Here is an 18,634-nt window from a genome sequence, read left to right as displayed (position 1 = left end):
AGATGATTAAAAGATCTTCAAGCTGAACCTCACTCATGTAGATGGTGAAGGCTGCCTTTAGCTTGGAACGCCTGGTGCCTCCACGCTGTCCAGACCAGGGCTGTCATCACTGGGACAGTGAATGAGCCTGGCACGTCTGTTATTCTCAGGGAGTTGGGAAGATGTTGCAGCAGGTGCTGCTTTTAGCCATTGGCCATTTCTCCATGCTCCCAGCATGTTCCCAGAGGCTCTTGGATCAGTGAGAAGACTCAGTGGTATCCAGGTGCACGTACCAGTGCTTTGCCAACCACAGGCAATGCCTGTAAACGTGGAACTGAAATGGTAATTTTCATTTTTTCCTCATCCAGGCGGTTTGTGTGGAACTTCTTCCGTCTGGAGAACGAGCACCTGAACAACTGTGGTGAGTTCCGTGCCGTGAGGGACATCTCCGTGGCACCGCTGAACGCCGATGACCTGACGCTCTTGGATCAGATGATGGACCAGGAAGATGGTGTACGAAACCGCCGCAAGAACAAACAGTGGAAGCGCAGCCAGAGCGTGTCCTTGCGCAGACCTCGTCTTGCTTCACAGTACGTTTTGCCCCTCCTCTGTGTTGTTTGGCACAACAAACCAAGTCACCTGTGGGAGCTGCTGCTAGTGCACGGTGGCTGCTTGTGGGCTGGGTAGTCAGGCGAAGATCTCAGCCAAAATAATTATTCAAAGGGAAGACAGGTCCAATTAGTAAACAGATGTGCCTCTGCTGGGGGGTTGAGCCGTCCTTTACGTCATCTTGGGGTTCTGGTAAACCACTGGAAATGGGAGTTCCCTTTAGAAGACTCCCCTCCTGCAAAAATAGCCTGTAGCAATTGCCAGTGCAAACTTGGAAGAGGGGTTCTCTTCAACTGGACATTTCCAGGCTTCGGTTCAGTTCTCGTTTGGTTAAGGTTTCGTATGTGAGATCTTGGACTCCATCCTCTCACAGATCTAAACCCATCCATATTTTTTTTCCTTTCCACCCATCATTCTTGCTCCCAAGCCCCTGAACCTGTTGACTGGGTATCTTCATGGCAGTGCCCATGCTCCAAGCATCACAGGGTGCTCCAGTGTCCAGGCATCACTTCTGCCCCAGCAGCACAGCCGCAGAGCCCTGCCCTTTGGCCAGAGAACAAGCCTGTGCTCTCGGGGGATGCTGAAGTGCTTCGTGTCGGGGTGTTGTGCAATCCTTGCAGCACATCCCCCTGTTGCATCACTGCGTGGGAGGGTGGATGGGAGGGAAAGGAGCTGTGGCTGTCACGCAAAGGGTGTGCTCTGGCCTGAGCTGCAGCCCTTGGGCCATGCTTGTCTCATATCCGTGTTGGCTCAGGGTCGCGACCAACACCAACGGGCTTCATGTGGCTGCTGGAGACTGAGTAACTTGATGCAGAGGGGATGTGGGCCACAGCCTGGGTGAATTCCCTACAACCGTGCCGGTTTTTTCCCTCCGTCATGCAGCGAACCGAGACGTGTCAAGCATGTTCGGGCAGAAGGATTTCTTCTCCCCAGTGAGTGTTTTCTGTTTGTTTTTTTCCAGGTCCAAGGCTTGTGACACTAAGGTATTGATAGAGGACCTAGCGAATGAAGCGAACACATGAGATGGCCACGGTCTCTTATTCCGCATCCTTTGTTTTCTCGTTCTGTTCCCCTCTTCCCCAAGTAACCCGACCTCTGGTACAGTTCCAGCTGAAAACAGGAGAAAACACTCAACATGTTTTCTGAGCTCTTCCAGACCAGATCCTATGGACTCCAACAAGCTCACTGTGTTTCGTTTCTTTTCTTCTGGGTTAATTTTAATGTTCTATTTTAAAAAAAAAAAAATAAAATATTTTACTTTGTTTTGCCAATAAAGAGGACAGTTCAGGAAAGAAGGATTGTTTACAGTCTCAACAAGGACATACAAACCTGTCTGGATAACGAAGCATCATAGGGACTCCCTCATGGGACAGTGCCGAGACCACACTCGGTTTCTGCTTGGCCCGGTTTTGACTGGTTGAAACCGGACTTAAGTTTTTAAATCTGATTATTTTGTTCTGTTTTGTTTTGTTTTTTCTTCATATCCAGCGCTGAGGCACTGGCTGCACTTGCAGGGAAAGTGCACTTAGAGCAGTATCTTCATTCATGAAGCTACTTTTTAATTTGATGTAACTTTTCTTATAATTTTTTGGAAATATGATGTATCTGTTGCATATAGTTTTCACATTATTTATGAAACGTAACAACCATATGAGAGTGATTTTGAGTCCTGTGCAATGAAGGTTGTAACAGTAAAACAAAGCCGGGAATGTTGATCTAGATCTCCAGGGTTTTGGGGTTATGCCCTGCAAATACCCCTCTCGTGAGACAAGTTGCACCTGTGTTTACCTTTTCTCTCTCTCTCTTTCTTTTCAATTTTATTTTATTTTAAACCAAAGTTTCTCTTTCTGATTTTTTTAGTTGCTGCTACTGCTTCTGGGCATGTTTCTTGTGCCGGTTCAACGCCAACTTTCCATGCAGCTGGGTGAAAGTAGTGCAGATGATCCTAAGGTCCTTTGGAAAGGAGAGTTGGGTCCTACCAACGGTGCAAAAAGCTAGGCAAACAAACGCTTCAGAACTTCATTCTCCAGATCAAAAAGTATTTTTTCAGAGCCTTAAGAAGCCTTAGATGGCATGAAGGCATCCCTTACTGAGCAGGGAGCTTTTCTGGTGCTCACCTGCAGCCCAGCGCAGCAGAAGTGGGACAAGGCGAGGAGCTGATGGCCGTGGGCTGGAGGGGGGGGGGGGTATGTTAGCGAGCTGTCGGGGAGCGTGGAAAAGTCTGTGTTGAGCCCACCCGATAGGGAAGGTGAAACTGAAAACAGGTCTCCTGGTGGCTTCTGGTTTAGCACAAAGCCTCTCCATCCTGCTGCGTCGCCCTGTGGCTCAGCTCCTCGCCTCCTCTCGCCAGCCCGGGTTGGGAAGCGCGGTGCTATCAAGCAGACTTGGGCAAAGGGCAGCCGTGTTGCCAGCAAATCGTGTCGGAAGAGCAATGCCAACTCGATGGTCTCGTTAGCCTCTCCTCCTGTAGGGAAGGGAAGATGAGTGCCTGCCGAGTCCCACCGTCCTTCCCCTGGCACGACGGGTGCCCTCAGCTCTCGCAGCAGTACCGGTGGGCACGGGGAGCTGGAGCTGAACCCCACCACCGCGTCGGGTCGGCGTGGCCGAGGCCCCGGGAATGCCGCCTGCCCCTCTGCTCAGCTCACGGTGCACAGCTGAGACTGCAAGGGAAGGGTGAAACTCTTGGAGTAGGATCCTCACACTGATGTCTGTCCGGTGGCTTGCCTATCGTTTGGGCAATGGAATTGCAGGAATCTGCTCGGTTGCTCTTTGGTGGCTTTTTTTTTTTTTTATAGTTAGCTAATAGCATGGTTTTTCACATGACTGGTACGTTGCGTTTTCTGTTTGCCTGCTGTGCCTCTTGCCCAGAGGAACTGAAGAAGGAAACTTAGTTCTCTTCATTTAATTGGAGGTAGATTCAAATTCAGTGGTGGTGAAGCCGTGCCCCGTGCCAGGCTAAGGGCAGCGCTGCAGCCCTGTCCCTGCCTGCGCTGCCGTGACATGCTCTCAGCTTGCAAAGAAACTCCGAGGGACCTGCCGGGAGATGCCTCTGCTCTGTCAGCAGTGTGCATGGTGGCGTAGCTGGTGTGTCTGTTGTGGTGCTCCTCCTCGCATCTCCTGCCCTGTCGGTCCGCTCTGGCGGGAGGGCAGCTGGACTAGGTTGTGCTCTTCATCCTTTCTGTGCCCAGGAGCCTGTTTTCCCATATTTAACTCCCTTAGATCTGTTGTTCATACTTAAACGGAGGGTTCCTGTTCCTGTGGAGGTGGAGTCTGAGATATAAAGCCCTTGAAAATATTTCCATTGCCTATCTTGCATTGCAGCGGTTGTTGCTGTGTCCAAACCTTGTGTAGGTGTTTCCAGCGAGATCGGTGGGAGCGAAGCCATAGCTGCCGGGGGGGCCAGAGGAGGGCAGCTACACTGAGGAGGGGCAATGCAAAATCAACCAGCGGTGTAACTTACGCAAAGTGGTTCTTTGTAGACAGAAACAAGAGCTTTACTGGCAATTCTTCCTTTTGGAGGGAAGGAAAAGAGACACGTTGAAGTGATGTCCATCCCCTGGGAGCGCTCTGCCTTCCTCAGCTGGGCTGGGGAGAGCGAGGATGGCCGGGTGGTCTGCGTCCCTCCTGCCTGCCTGCTGCTGCACCGCCCAGCCCTTCGCTTCCCAACCCGGTGGGCAGCGTCAGGTTGCAAGTAATTAAATCTTTATTCTGTAGTTTACCTAAATCATTATGGAAACAAGAATTCAGCCTGTCTGTCTGCTCTGCTCTCTGCTCTTCCCTTTTTCTCTGTCTTTGCTGGCAGGAGAAATAAGAAAAAAAGGGGAGGTGGCATTGTATAGCTAGCAAACATTATCTCCTAAAATAAAACATTGTCCCTTTTGGCAGTGAAGGTGGCCTCTTAGGGGAATGTAGCCCGAATTCCCAGAGGCCTGGCTTTCAAAGGCTCCCAGCCCCCCGGCGCCACATCTGCCTGTTCCCCCCCTCCCAGACATTTCTGAGAAATCGGGTGTGCAGATTCCTCCTGAGAGCCAGCGCTAAAGCTGGGGTGGCTCCGTAGCTGCGAGAACATCTGGCCAATAAAGGGGGACCTAACGGAGCGGAGCAGATGGTAAGGGAACAGCCCCGCCACCCCTGCGAGCAGCCTGCGCCGGGGATGGGCATGGGGTGGCTTCGTGTCACACGCGGGCTTTGCTCGTGGGTGCTCGGGCACCTTCCTGGAGGGAGAACAGCAGGGTTGATGGTCCAGAAGTGTGTGGAGCAGAGTTAGAAGGAGCCGGGGTATTTTTATCCGGCACTTTAGTTGTTGGGATGTAGCTGGAGGGAAGGTGGAAGCTGAGACGGGTCCATGCTCTGGCTGCTGGGAAGCAGTGCTGGATGTTGGGTGTTGAGCTCGCCCTCTCCTCACGATTCGGCACGGAGGTTGCGGTTGTGTGCGGCTCCCTCCCAGGATGGCGTGGGAGCTGCTTCTGTCTGCCCTGAGCCCTTGCAGATGGTCCCATGTCAGGGGAGGTGGTGCCGCAGTGTGGCCGGTGACTTTTGGAGATACCCTTTGACCTTGCTTCTCCGCGCCGATTCCCTGCTGCTTTCCATCCTTCCTGCTCTCCCAGGGATTTTCGGGTTGCAGGGGATTAGGGTTTGCAGCATCCAGAGAGTCTTACTTGCTAGCTGGAGTTCCCTGCGTGGCTTTGGGACCATGTCACTGGAAAGGCCAGGTGCCCCTGCGTGGGGAGGGCCGTGCCGGGCAGCGGCTGCGCGCCCCTGACGGGTTTTGGCTCCACGGTCTCGGCGAGTGGGAGCGGGAGCTGCTCCATCAAGGGGAACCGATGCTGTCCAGCCGCGCGTTAAAAGAAACACATTTGCAGCACCCATGGCTGCAGCCGGGGTGTATCAAATAAAACTGCTACCTCGCCAACCCAGACACGTTCCCAAAGTCGGCTGCTGCTCATCCTGCGCCTTTCCCTGCCCCGCTCCCGGCCCTCCTTGTTCCGTCACTGTCCTTGCTGTTTGTCCGAAGCCAACGGTACCCTTGGCGCGGGGGGGGGGTGCCTGGCAGCAACCTTCTGTGGGAAAATCCTGGCGGGGGGGGGAAAGCCTCTTGTGGAGCCAAGCTGGATCCTGCTGCTCTTACTTCCCTAAAAATACTTCTTGTGCTGCTCATCCTGCCTCCTTGTCAGGGCTCAGCTGCTGCAGCCGCGTGGGAGGCGGGGAAGGACAGCACTGTCTCGGTCCAGAAGATAACAATCCCTGGGGAATTTTACTATGGATCTTCCAAAGAGCGAGGGAGACGGTGCAAAGCCTGTGAGCGTGGCCTGCGTTTTGAACAGCTGAGCGAAATTGGCCTTATCCTGCAAGGATGCTGCTGCATGCTGCTCACCGGGACTCGGTGTGCGCCCCCGGCTTTTGGGGGGGTTGTGGCCCTGACATCGGGGTCATGCTGGGACGTGCCCTGGCACTGGGGCATGGCTTGGCTCCCGTTGGGAATGCCAAAGCCGCTTCACCCACGCACCGCATCCCAGCCCCATGTCCTCCCTCCTCTCCACCATTCTGCTTTGCACTCGCAGGGGGAAGGTGATCTTCTGCCTTAAGCATAGGATTTTTTTTTTATTTTAAAGTCTTATTCCAGAAGGCGATCGGCTTGTTTTGTCTCCTTGGAAAAGAGGGGCTGGGGTTCCTAAGGGAAGAGTGGAAGATCCCTATGGTAACTCTGCTGCAGTCACGGTTGGGCTCGGTGGCTGTCACCTCATCAAACCTTGCCTCCTTTACATGATGCCATCCCAAATCCCACCCCTCAGCACCAGCTGTCAGCCCCCCCCCAGCACCATGGGGCTAAATCGGTGTGTCAGCATCCCTGGGGGGGCTTCAGCCCCAGCTGCAGCATCCCAGCTGCAAGAGAAACGCAGGTTTGGCTGGGGGAGGAGAGGAAGGCGATGGTGCTGCGGGGTGTCCCCAGGTGCTGCTGCCCCAGCCCTGTTCCCGGTGGGAGTCGGAGGCTTCTCTAGCCCCGGCAGAGCCGTGCCACAGTGGGCGAGAGGCACCGACCCTGCCTGGGAAGATGCCCCATGGCCTGGCAGTCCCTCAAGCTATTAGAAACCAAATTGCAAACTCTTTGCTCCAGAGGAGAAATTGGGCAGCCTGGTAGAACTTGTGATGACCTCTCCGTCCCGTAGGTCCTCCTGGCGAAGGATTGGCCTTTGGAAGGGGCCCGGGGTGGAAATGCCAAAGTTCCCCCCGGGTCCCGCTGCCGCCTTCCTCTCCCCCTCCCCACTGTGTTGGTCTAAATGATCTTTCTATGAAGCCCTGTAGATGTCAAAAGTAATTATGGAGTGTGATTAGTCCTCTGTGGGTGCTTTCTTTCTTTCCTCCTCCTTTCTCTTTTGCTATCCCCTTCTCCACTCTTCTTTTTTGGCTAAGTGGAAAAGGTGAGGACAAAGAATTGCCGCTTGCTTGGACTCATGATGTATCTGTGACTGCGCTATTAGCTGTCTCCTCTTTCCTCCCCAAATGGATATAATTTTTGAAGTGTGGAATACCCTTCTTGATAAGTAGGTTTAAAAAAAAAAATGCACAATGTGATACTGTTTCATAGTTTCTAGGTGGTTGTATAAAGCAAAGTTACTGTGATTGTGTTTTTCAAAGGAAAAAGTGATTGGTTACGAAATCTGTCCTTTTTTCATTATTACAAGCTCTTTGTTTTCCAATGATCTGATGGCTCTTTTGTCCCCGGTCTGTGTGTCTTTCTTCCCACGTCCCACCCCTGGTGCCACATCCCCGCGCGAAGCCATTGCTTCCACGCTCTGCGAAGATGCTGCTCGCGCGCCCTTGGGAGCGGTGGGCTATCACTGGTGGCCGGAGGTGGGGGACATCTGTGTCCTGGGAGGAGGTGGAGGTGCTTGAAGGAGGGAGATGTTGGAGGGGGGCAGGAGGGGTTCAGAGGAAGGTGCCCAGGTCTCAAACCCAACATGCCAGGGGTGATGCTGCAGGAGACCTGCCTGGAACATGCTGTACCAGCTAAAGGCTCTTGGTCCTTCTGGGAGCCTTCGGTTGCCTCTCTCCAGCTTGTCCCTGGTCCAAAGTGTCGTCCTGCCTGCACAGTAGGTGGCCAGGAGGCTGAGTAGCCTGGCTCTGGGTTGTCTGGGATCTGTGCTTTTATTTTGCTCTCTTAAATCTCTTCATCCTCTCTTGCAATCAATCTTCCTCCAGAAGAGAGCCCAGTGCCTTGAAATCGCTCTAAGCCTGTTGCTGCTCACACCAGCCGCTTCCCAGAGATTTAATCCCGGTTGCAGCTCCCTGCCTGGCTGGCGGCAGGAGCCCGGCTGCCCTTGCTTTGGTACCTCACCGGTCGAGTTGTCCCCAGCTCAATGGGGACAACATCTCCGCGGTGCGTTTCACGCCTCCAGCCCAGGCAGAGGAGCTGGGGTCCCTCTCCGGGACAGCACGGAGGTAAGGATGGGTCCCAGCATTGCAGGGGAGGTTAGACCCCAGGGCTGGGGTACGGGGTGTGGGGGGGGTGTCTCTCTGCTCTGGGCTCTTCCACCCAAACCTGCCAGCACTCCCCTCCTGCCGGGGAGCAGCGGGGGGAAGGTGCTGGGTCCATTCCCCATGGAGCAAGGAGTCATCCCTGATGCCCGCTGCGAGCCCGGCCAGCCCCGCCGGGAAGGAAGCCCCTGGGCTCAGTTTTGGCTGCGATGGGGACCACTGGGGTGCCGGGGGGTGTTTTAAGGAGATCGGTGTGGTTTCTTGCTGCTCGTGCTGGAAGGCGCCAGTGTGGCTGGAGCCGGGAGGATTAAAACAATTTCATAATCCTGGTGATTTCCTTTTGATCGGGATTATGAAACCAATCACGAATATCAAAAGCTGCAGCTTAAAGCGGCAGCTGGAGCGGGACCGGGACACCCATGGCCCCCGCAGCACCCCTGCTGCCCCCCGGGGACGGCACCCCCAGCACCCCCAGGTAAGCAGTGCCCACCGGGACCCTCACCCCATGTGATGAGTTCTGAGGGGTCTCGGGGAGGGGGAGGGGGGGGGGAGGGCAGGGGGTTGGTGCGTGGGGAGCCGGGGGGGGGGGTGCAGGGTGCGCACTGGGCCGAGGGGGGGTGGTGGGTGGGTGCACCAAGCCTGGCTCCCACCGCCCTCCTGCCTGGAGATGCTCAGCTGGCCCTGGCTGTGAGCTCCGGCCAGGGTTTGGCCTGCGGGAAAGTTTAGCGCAGCTGCCAAGGCGTGATGCTGGTGGGGGTGCCCGCAGCCAGCAGGCTGGGCTGCCGGGCTGGGGAGGGTTGGAGCCCCCCCCCAGCCGGGACCACCCTCCCCATCCTTCTGGGCCTCCTGAAGCCCCAGCTGCCGGTGCGGGGCAGAGCCCCCGAGGGTGCCCCCCTCGGCAGGCCCGGGGAGGGGGCTGGCCGTGCTGACCCCCCTCCGTCCCGAACGCGCAGCCCAGGCAAAGGACATTCCCGGGGGGCGGCCGGCCCCCCCGCCCCGCAGCCGGGACCCCCACGCCGCGGGGGGGGCGGGATTGGGCCGGCGCTTCGGGGGAGGGGGGGGGGGGGCGGGGAGGAGGCGGCGGCGGCGGCGGAGGCGGCGGGGGGCCGGGCGGGAGGCAGGGCTGGCCGTGGCCCCGCAGCCCAGCCAAGCGGCTGAGCTCTGGCTCGGCTGAAGGGGCTGGGATTTGCTGGTTTGTCCTTTTTTTTTTTTTTTTTTTTTAATTTTTTTTTTCCCCTCTTCTGCTTCCTTCCCTTCTTCCGCCTTCTTCTCCCTCTTCCCAGCCCCCTCCCGATGCCGCTCCGGGGGTAAGGACTGCCCTCGCCTCCCACCCGCAGCCCCATCCCGCTGCCGCTCTGCCCCGGGGCGGCGAGGGGCTGCCCTGAGCCGTAGGGGGGGGGATCCTGGGGTGGGGGGGGCTCCCGGGGGGGCTTCTGCAACCCCGGCCACGGGGGAGGCTCCTGCGGGGGTCCGGTGGGGCGAGATGCTCCCGGCGGGGGGCAGGGGGGCAGCGGCACGTGGGTGTCACCGGGCCCAGGAGGCTGGTGCAGGACAAGTGACACGTGTGACCCCGGGGGGAGCAGGGGGGCGATATCTGCCGGGTGGGACCTTCGGCGAGGTGCAGCCGCGAGGGATTTCGGTTCTGGGGGGTTCGGGGGGCCTGACCTGGTTCCCTCGGGGGCATCTTGCTGGGTGCCCCAAAAAGCATGGGCAAGGCCACCCGCTTTGGGGACCCACCCGCTCCGGAGCAATGCTGGTGTCAGTGCTTTGGGTGGCCTCGTGCTGGGCCATGTCCCTGTCCCCTTCCCCACCCGGCCGTGCACGGCAGTGGCATCGCAGACACCCTGGGCACATCACGGTGCCCGCTGCCGGCAGAGCCTCGGGTGGCCAGGAGAGATGTGTTTTTTAGGAAGCACCAGGGTGGGTGCCGGGGGGGCGAGCCCACCCTCCCCTGGGTTTTCTCCCCGCAGGACACATGGAGGGGGGCTCTCCTGCTGAGACACGGCGGGTGCCGCGGCCCCCCAGGCAGCACGGCCAGAGCGGCGGCCGGAGCCCTGCCCTGCCGGAGCCCCCTGATCGCCCCCGTGGCCCCCACGCCGTCCTGGAGAGCAAGGTGAAGGCACTGAAGGAGAAGCGGGGGAGCAGTCGGTCAGGGACCCCCGCAGCCCCCCCTGAGCGCCCCTCACCCAAGAAGTCCCGGCCGCGGCGGGGGAAGCCGGGGGCAGATGCAGCGGCGGTGGAGCCACGGGCTCAGCTCCGCACCTACCTGACGGATGGGCTGCTGGATGGCGGGGAGCCCGTGGCCGGTGGCCCCCCAGCCCCGGCACCCCGCACTGGTACCCCGGGGCTCTGGCAGGTGCCGTCACCCAGGGGAGATGTGCCAGGAGGCACTGAGCTCCCCCGGGACAAGGGCAGCGGGTCCCGGGGCTCTGCCTCCCCCCATGAGAGACCTCCCCTGGAAGAAGAGGCACGAACCCTGCCAAGGGACCAGGAGGGTCCCTCCGTGTCCCCCACCGTGGCAGAGGGCTGGGAGAGCCTCTCGCTGGCCGAACGGGTGGAGAGGAACCGGCGGCTGCTGCAGGAGGTGCTGGGCCTCGCCGCTCCCGGTGCGTGATTTGGGCAGGTGACAGCTGTTTCGGTAGAGCCGCTGGGTGCGGGAAGGAAAAGCTTTGGGACACATGGGGGTCCTCGGTGCTGTCCTCCAGCCTCCCATGCGGCTGGTTCGCACCCCGGGGCTGCCCTGGCCCCCACGGGTGCTGCATCCCCTTTGCGAGCAGCTGTAGGAGGTGCCCGCAGGCAAAGCGGGGTGCTGCATCGCTGGGGTGCTCTGGGTGCTGCCGGGTCCCTCCGGCGTCCTGGCAAGGAATGTCACTGCGAAAAGCAAAAGCAAGAAATTCACTTTCTGGGGCAGTCAAGGTCTGCGGGCATCACCTTCCCTTCGCCAGCTGCCACCGGGAAAGGGATTTAATTCCTCCTTTGAAAGCATCTGCCCTAATGACCCCGCAGCGCCCATCCCTGCGGGCGCACGCGCCAGGTGCTGCTGCCCATGTCCCCATGTCCCCTTCCTCTGGGGTCTCTCCAGAGCCGAGCGGGTGGGATTGCCCTGAGAAGGGTGTTTGTTGGGATGGGCTGAGGAGTGGGGCTGGGGGTCCGTGGGTGCTATTGAGGTGGATCAGGGTAGGGGCTGCGGTCCAGCCAGGCTTTTGATACTTTTCCCTGTCCTGCGTTTCAGAGGTGCCAGCCAGTGACGGGGACTGGGACTCGGGGGTCTCGCTGCAGGACACCGAGGGCTGCAGGTAGGTTGGTCCCAGTGTGGCAGAGACAGACGTTTGCTTCTTTCCCCCTCCCCAGAATTGTATTTTAAATGCACCCCTCAAAGCAGGGCTGGGGCTCGGTGGGGCTCTGGGGCAGGGCTGGGGGGCAGGCCCCCAGCATGGCAGGGTTCCAGTGATGCTTCTGTGCGAGCAGGGCAGGGGTCCCCACCAGGACCCCAGGGTGAGAAGGGAGCTGGGGAAGAGAATGGGACAGAAATTTGTTCCAGGTGCTTAAGAGGATCGAGGCAGCAGGCGTGTGTAATCTTGTTGGACTAATGATAAACCTTAGAGGTACGGACTAAAAATACAGAGGTGGGACAAGCAGGTGAGCAGGGTGGGCTGGGGAGCCAGGCTGGGAGCTTGGGAGCCGTGTGGGGGAAGCAAGTGTGTGGGGAAGACCCCCCTGTGTGGTGGTTACTGGCTCTGCTCCGCGCCGGTGGCTGCGGGGTTGGGGACAGCGGGGTGCAGGGCAGAGCCGGGAATGTTGCGTTCCCCATGAGCAGGGGCAGCCAAAAGCTGGGGGGGAGCCTGGACCCCCCCCGGTGCTGCACAGCGGGCTTGCCTGGGGGCTGGCGTGCGCCCACCCTCCTGCCATGACAAGGTTAAGGCCAGGCTCCCCAAAGCAACTGCCTGAGCTGATTATTTTAATCAGAGGGATTAGGGCCATGGCCAACTGGGAAGGCAGCGCTGGAGCAGGGCTGTGCCCTCCTGTAGCTGATGGATCCCCCACCCTGCAGCTGGGGAAGTGTTGGGGGGGGGGGGGGGGGGGTGGAGGGGAGACCCCCTGCAAGCAAGGGAAGGCAGCCGGGACAGGGGGGTTATCCCAGACCTACCTGTGTTCACATCGCTGTGGGATTTACACCGGCGGGGATCGGAGGCAATGCCTGCCTCGGTTTCCTCACCCACTCTGGGGTGCTCGTGGTGCAAAGCGCTGCTTTGGCCGAGTCGGTGCCCGAGCTGTGTGGGTGCTGAGCCCCCTCAAAGCATCACCGGTGTGGGGTGTGACCCACCTCCTCCCGCCTGGCACCGGGAGTTACGGGGGCTCCTGCTTGGCTGTCCCTGTGCATGGAGGCTGGGCCCTGTTTTCTCTGGGCAGAGCAGCCTCATCGTCACCGTTAAACCATGTCTAATCCCTGTTATTTTTTCCTAATCCCCCTCCCTGCTGCGGGGCTGCAGGGCCTTTGTCCCCGGGCAGGAGCTCGAGCTGAGCCCGCGGCATGAGCAGGCCAAGCAGCTGCTGCAACGCGCCCGCATGAAGGCTCGGACGAACCCCCTGCGCGCCAGCCACGACATCCTCCTCCTCCCCGCGGCCACCGCCATCCCGCACCCCAGGTCAGTGCCAGCGCCACGGGCCTCATCCTGCCTCTCCCCCCCCCCCCGCCCCCAACCCCGCTGCCACAGCGCTCTCAGGGGGGGGAATCTGGATTTGGTGCATGTGCAGGGTGTGCATGTATGTGCAGAGCATGCACACGCGTGCCGGCACATGTGCAGAGCGTGCAGCCGTGTGTGCAGAGCCAGGGTCCGCAGCCCCATCCCGGTGCGTGAGCAGCTTTGCTCGCAGGAGCATCCTTCTGCCGGGGCACGCGTGAAACCTTTCCAGCGTAATATTTGCGGGGTGTTTAATTGTGTTTGATGATGATGTGGAGGCATTAACCGTGTGCTCCCGGCTGCCTGGGGGACTGCGTCTCCCAGCTGATGGGGAGCACCTCCCTAGGGAGGCTCGGGGCTGGGGGGCTGTACCAAAGCCGCGGTTTGCCCTGTGTGTGGGTCCTGTGCCATTCGGTGTCTGGGACCGAGCCACCGCGCGCTTCGATGCAGGGGAAGGGTGATGGCGGTTGTGCCGTGGCAGCCGGGCATCGCCGTAGCCTCTCACCATTTCAGCTCCGGGCAGGGGGCTGGAGGGCAGCGGGGTGGAGCATCAGGTGGACTTTTCCTCCTGCTCCAGCTTCTGCAGGGTTTCCCCCTCCTGCCTCGCTTTCCCAAGGAAGCTGGGCAGCCCTTGCAACTGGCCTGTCCCCCATCGGTCTGTCCCCACGCCAGGGAGCCAGGCGGGAGGCCGAGCATCGCCCCGCGGGACGGCGGGAGCCTGAGCGACTCGTCGAGTGGGGACTCGAGCTGCGGGCAGCCGCGGCGGCCGCGGGGACCATCCCCGTCCCGCGTCCGCTTCGAGGATGAGTCGGCCCGCGACGCCGAGGTGCGGTACCTGGAGCGGCTGCAGCTGCGGCACCGGCGGGCGCTGGGCTCGGCGCTGGGCTCGCTGGAGCCGGCCAGGGGCAGGCAGCCAGGGGACGGGGCTGGACAGCCCAAAGCCCAGAGCGGCGACCTCGTGGCAGGCGGCAAGTGCAGCGCCTGCGGCTCCTTCCTGGGTGCTGCTGGCGGCCAGGGCACAGACACACCGGTGGCCACCACTGTGGCCGAAAGCAGCCCTGCGGCACAAGGAAGCGTCCCAGGGGACAGCGGGGGGCCGAGTGCTGCCCGGCTGGAACCCAAAACCAGGGCTCTGGGCCCCCGGGGGTCCCCACTGTGGATCCTCCCCTCCCGGCAGCACATCCACACCGAGAAGATCAAGGAGACGTACATCGGGGACGTCACTTACATCGATGAGGTGGACTCAGCCCTGGAGAGCACCGACACCTCCGACGGCTGCCGGACAGACAGCGAGGAGGGAGGACCCCACAGCCCCCACCTGCGGGGGCACCGGGACCCCCGGCTTCACGGGCACAGGGCCCCCTGTGCCCCCCCGCAGCTGGAGGCGAGGGCCGGGAAAGGGGCAAGTGCAGCCAGCGGTGACCCCCGTGCGGGGGATGGGGGCTCTGGTGGTGCCACGAGCCGGACGGGGGCTGTTTGCCCCCCACTGCCAGGGAGAGCCGGTAGCCAGGAGGACGGGGATCCCCCCCAGCATCCCACGGGAAGCAAGGGGGTGGGAAACGCCACTCGTACCCCACAGCAGCCCAGTGAGCCCCTGGACCCCTCCTCGCAGCTGGGGGCCGGCACCCCCACGTCGGGCATCCACCTCCCCGCTCCCCCTCCCACCAAAAAGGCCTGCTCCCAGGTGCCTTGCAGGAAAGCCCTCTTCTCCAGTGGCAGCCGCCGGGCGTCGAGCCAAGGAAGCCGGGGCCCAGAGCGGGATGCTGGGAGCGCTGCGCCCTGCCAGCCCGGGGGCACGGTGGGGCCGGGGGAGCGGCGGGGTCCCTGCAGCCCCAGGTGGCTCCCAGGGAGCCCCCTCCGTGCCTTGTCCACCAACAACTGCAACAACACCCACGGGCCAGACCCCCCAGGCACAGGCAGAGGTAAGAGACCCACACGAGCACAGGGGCACCCGGCGTGGGTGGGGGTCCCCAGCAAAGTGGGGATGTGAATGTCTCACTGCGATTGCAGGGGCACCGTCACAGTCCATCACCAGCCCCATCGCCCTTACGCCCCAGGAGGCTGCTCGTCCCCCGGGGGGAGCTGCCAGGACGCCCGGAGTGCAGCAGCAGCCGCAGCCAGCCGGGAGTGCAGCACGCGGGTGAGTGAGAGCGAGGGGCTGCCAGCATCCTGCACCGCGTGGTGGGTGCTGCATCCCTGAGCATCCCTTCTCAGTGCAGCAGGATGTGGCCAGGCTGAGCCCCCCCACGGTGTTTCCCAGTGGGACTCTGCCTTTCGGCACCAAAAAACCTCCCAGAAACCATAATGTGGGGGTGATAATTTTGCATGTGTGTTCAGGCGGGTTTGGGGGAATTGCATTTCACCCCACATCTGGTTCCACTGGGGGGGTGTTGCAGCAGACGTGATGGTGGGTGACCTTGGAGGTGTTTAGCTCAGTGCCAGGTTCTTCCCTTTTGGGGGAAAAATCAGCTGCTAAATGCTGTCAGCCCCAGGGCTGCCTTGGGGATCACCAAACACAATCCTGCTGGATCTGGGCCCAGGCGCAGCATGTCTCAGCCTGGCAGGAGGGTTCGGAGGCAGCGCTGGGTCGTTCGAGCTCCTTGCCAGGATGCAATCCCTTCAGGCAGAGAGCAGGGGAGGTCTGAGAGGTGTTAAACCCCCCATATTACGGGGAAAATGGGTAGGGAGCCCTTCAGGTCTCTTTGGCTCTTGAAGCCATCCCTAGTGCATGCGAGGTTACTGCCACAGGGCGGCTGCACCCCAATCTCACCGTGCACCCTGATCTCACCGTGCTGCTGCTCTCGAGGCTGCGAAGGTGGGTGCAAGACGCCCCCCAAGCCCCGAGGCAGCTGCCGGTCCTGTTCCCCCTGCAGGCACGTGGTAGATGGCCGTCATCCCTCTCCATCCAGGGAGCCGGGGCGGCCAGCGAGCCGCAAGGGCAGCAGTGCTTCGGCGTCGGGGCTGAAGAAGCTCCTGTGCAGCCTGAGCCAAAGCACCAAGCAGCGCCTGGGCCGCTTCCGCTGCTACAGCATGGAGCAGCTCCCGGCCCCCAGCAGCGTCCCCCAGGATGGCCCCGGCGTGAAGAAGTCACCCTCCCTGCAGTCCCTGCAGCTGGTGAGCCTGAAATGTCACCCCATGCAGGGGGGGTCCCGGGGGTCCCACAGGAGGGGGGCGCTGGGCTGGGGGGTGAAGCATTCCTGAGCATCACTTTATGATCCCGGGGAGGGGGGGGGGCAAGCGCCACCCCTAAGCTGCCCAAGGGGTTTGAAAAACCTGGAGCCAAATGGGGAGTGGGAAGGAAGGAGCAAGCTGCAAGCCAGGGGTGGGTGGGCTGGTGGAAAAGCAGATTTGGGGAGCAGAGCGGGGGGTAATTTGGTGTGGGGTCCCGGCCTGTGTGTCCCAGCTGAGTAGTGAGGTGCCTCCCCAAAAACCCTGCTCCTTGGGTGGGTGTCCTGGGCTGGGGCAGGGGACACCAGCTTCCCCCTCTTCAGTGGTAGTTTAGGGGGGGGCTCTGGTGGGGGGGGCAGGGGTGTGGGATGCCCCCATGGCCCCCCACTCCCTCAGCGCATCAGTGGGCACAGGGTTGCACGGTGTTTGCGGTTGTCCCCATCTCAACTGGGTGCTTTTTCCCCAGGTGTCACCCTTCTGCCAGCCCCAAAAAGCTGCCTCTGTCCAGAGCCTGCACCCCCTCCTGGGCAAGGCACCCCGCGCCAGCGCCTACCTCCTGCCCCAGCCTGCGGCCGACAGGTAGGACGGGGCCTGGAAAGGCTGTTTTGGGGTGCTCAGCCACACACAGTGGCTGGGAGCCCCATCATCTGGTCCCCAGCATCTTCCCAGGGTCCCCGCTCACCCCATCTCCCCTCTTCCCACAGGAAGGGGGGCTCGGGGCCGCGGCGCTCGCTGAGTGTGGAGGACATCGGGGCGCCTGGGCGGCTGCACGCGGTGGGGCGTGTGGTCGAGGTCTTCCCCGACGGCACCAGCCAGCTGGAGCTGCAGCGACCCCCCCATGGCGCCTTCGGGTTTTGTGTCACCTCCGGGCACGGCCGGCCTGACACAGGTGCGGTGGGGTCATCCCAAAGCTTCACCCGAGCCCCAGGGGAGGCACGGCACGGCACAGCCCCTCCATGGTGGCTCTCGTCCCCCCCCAGGACTGAGCTCAGGGATGGGTGGAGGGGGCTGCTCCATCCTACCTGAGCCCTCTGGGGTGACACTGGATGGGGGGTCGCTGCCACACTTGGCTTTGGCCACGCACGGTCCCGTGTACCCACCAGCCCTTGGCTTGGGACACACAGCCCATCCCAAAGGCTGTTGCTACTGAATTTGTTCCCGTGCACGGGCACAGTGCGCGGCCCCTGGGCACCCCCGGGGGGCACAGCCCCAGCCGGGGGGTGCAGGCTGGGGAGCTCACCCGCCCCGTCCCTCTCCGCAGGTGTCTACGTGCAGGAGATGGCGGACGCCGGCACGGCCAAGCTGTACGCGGGGCTGCTGGGCGTGGGGGACGAGATCCTGCAGGTCAACGGGGCGGCCGTCTCGGGGCTGGGGCTGGCCCGCATCCGTGAGCTGCTGCTCCAGGCGGACACCCTGTCCCTCCGCGTGCTCAGGCACCGGCCGGCACGCCGGTAGCCCCTGCACGGCTCCCGGGAAGCCTGGCGGGAGGAGGATGACATCCCACCGACATGCCCCGATGCTGCAGGACAGCACGGCGTGGAGCAAGCTGCCCCGCGGTGCCACGATCTGCGCGGCTCCGGTGCAACACTCGGCTCCCCGTTGCGGGGTGGGGGGCAGGCGGGTTTCCTGGCCCCCCCAGGAGACAGAGTGGGATCAAGGACCCCCAAGACCGTGTCCAGTGTCTCCAGGAGCTGCCCCAAGTGTGAGAACAGCCCCAGCCCTGCCATGGAGCCAGGGTGGGTCTGTCCTGCTGGGCACTGAGGTGGGAATGTCCCATCCCTGTGACCCCAGGAGATGTAGGGCTCCCTTGCCTGCAGGGGTGGTGGGCTTCTTTTAAATTATTTCAAACAGGATTAAAAAAAAAAAAAAAAAAGTAATGCCGAAACAGGGTGCCTTTGGTTTGTGGGTGGCACGGAGGGGCTGGGGTGATCCTTGCTGGCATGGGCTGGCCAAGGGAACAGGACATGCCCCAGCCCCGGGGTCACGGGGCTGCCGGTGGGTGCAGGAGCTGCAGCCAGGTCTGGGAGCTGGGAAGCGTGTGGGTGCCTTCGCATGGGGCTGAGCCAGCCCCCCACCCCCCCGAAGTTTAACCCCAGTGGGCAGCTTGTAGGCGCCCTGGCTGTGGGGCGCCATGGTGTGCAGCCTGCGGACACTGTCACCTGAGGGCAGGAGGTCTTTGGGGCCCAAGGACCTGTTCGGTCTGCGGAGCAGGCGGGCCCCCTGGGGGCCACGCTCCCCAGAGAGCTGTGCTGGCAGGGGCTCTCCCCACTGCGCCCCCAGGCAGCCTGTGTTCTGGGGGGAGGGCTCTGGATGGGCTCAGGCTCTTTGCTGCCCACTTTCCCATGGCCCACCCGCTCCAACAGCTGCCTCCCGACAGTGCTGCGATGCTGGGGGTGCCCTGGACAGGCAGAGGTGGGGGGCTCAGCCAGCTGCAGTGTCCCTCAGAGAGCAGAACCCCCCTTCCCTGCTCCACCGAGCAGCGTGGGGGGTGGGGGGAAGCTCTCCTCTTCCTGCGAGCACTGCCGGGGCAGCGGTGAGGATGCGCCTGCAAGTATCCATCACTAATTAGAGGGGTCTGCGCTCCTGCTGCTGGTTTGGGGGTTTTCTTCCTTCCAGCCACAGAAGGGGAAACTTGTGCCGCGGCGCCGGGGTGGCTGTGCGGGGACAAGCCTTTTCAGCAGGCGCCGAGGCCGGCACACAGAGGAGCACGGCAGCAATGG

At 61.5% G+C, this 18,634-nt stretch overlaps 2 protein-coding genes across 4 annotated transcripts in view; both read left to right on the top strand.

Moving 5' to 3' along the window:
- Positions 1 to 1,883, top strand: part of XPR1 (xenotropic and polytropic retrovirus receptor 1) — a 109,440-nt gene extending 107,557 nt beyond the window's left edge. For both annotated transcript variants that reach the window (XM_056355258.1, XM_056355259.1), the window contains 2 exons: positions 348 to 569; positions 1,550 to 1,883. In XM_056355258.1, coding sequence (XP_056211233.1) covers positions 348 to 569; positions 1,550 to 1,610 — 283 coding nt within the window. In that variant the 3' untranslated portion in view covers positions 1,611 to 1,883. The remainder of the gene's footprint in view (positions 1 to 347; positions 570 to 1,549) is intronic.
- A 1,489-nt stretch (positions 1,884 to 3,372) lies between these two features.
- KIAA1614 (KIAA1614 ortholog) lies at positions 3,373 to 18,111 on the top strand. 2 transcript variants are annotated; one of them, XM_056355257.1, is made up of 12 exons: positions 7,684 to 8,028; positions 8,443 to 8,539; positions 9,348 to 9,371; positions 10,035 to 10,670; positions 11,297 to 11,360; positions 12,555 to 12,710; positions 13,419 to 14,668; positions 14,757 to 14,886; positions 15,620 to 15,860; positions 16,381 to 16,493; positions 16,619 to 16,803; positions 17,176 to 18,111. In XM_056355257.1, the coding sequence occupies exons 4-12, from the start codon at positions 10,040 to 10,042 to the stop codon at positions 17,367 to 17,369; spliced, it is 2,964 nt and encodes a 987-aa protein (XP_056211232.1). In that variant the 5' UTR covers positions 7,684 to 8,028; positions 8,443 to 8,539; positions 9,348 to 9,371; positions 10,035 to 10,039; the 3' UTR covers positions 17,370 to 18,111. The 2 variants fall into 2 exon arrangements, with proteins under 2 accessions (XP_056211231.1, XP_056211232.1); XM_056355256.1 differs by lacking the exon at positions 9,348 to 9,371 and having other exon boundaries at positions 3,373 to 8,539.
- The last annotated feature ends 523 nt before the right edge of the window (positions 18,112 to 18,634 follow it).

The sequence above is a fragment of the Falco biarmicus genome, chromosome 11 (genome assembly GCF_023638135.1).
Source record: "Falco biarmicus isolate bFalBia1 chromosome 11, bFalBia1.pri, whole genome shotgun sequence".
Classification (NCBI taxonomy): Eukaryota; Metazoa; Chordata; class Aves; order Falconiformes; family Falconidae; genus Falco; species Falco biarmicus.
The sequence above is the reverse complement of the archived record's forward strand: the minus strand, read 5'-3'. Positions and strand labels throughout refer to the sequence as shown.

What these genes read in the sequence shown, in the direction of transcription:
- KIAA1614 (XM_056355256.1), top strand. Translation starts at nt 10,040, where the DNA reads ATGGAGGGGGGCTCTCCTGCTGAGACACGGCGGGTGCCGCGGCCCCCC. An exon ending in CCCTGCAGTCCCTGCAGCTG is followed by an intron (nt 15,861 to 16,380) that starts GTGAGCCTGAAA and finishes CTTTTTCCCCAG; the next exon opens with GTGTCACCCTTCTGCCAGCC. An exon ending in GCACGGCCGGCCTGACACAG is followed by an intron (nt 16,804 to 17,175) that starts GTGCGGTGGGGT and finishes CCCTCTCCGCAG; the next exon opens with GTGTCTACGTGCAGGAGATG.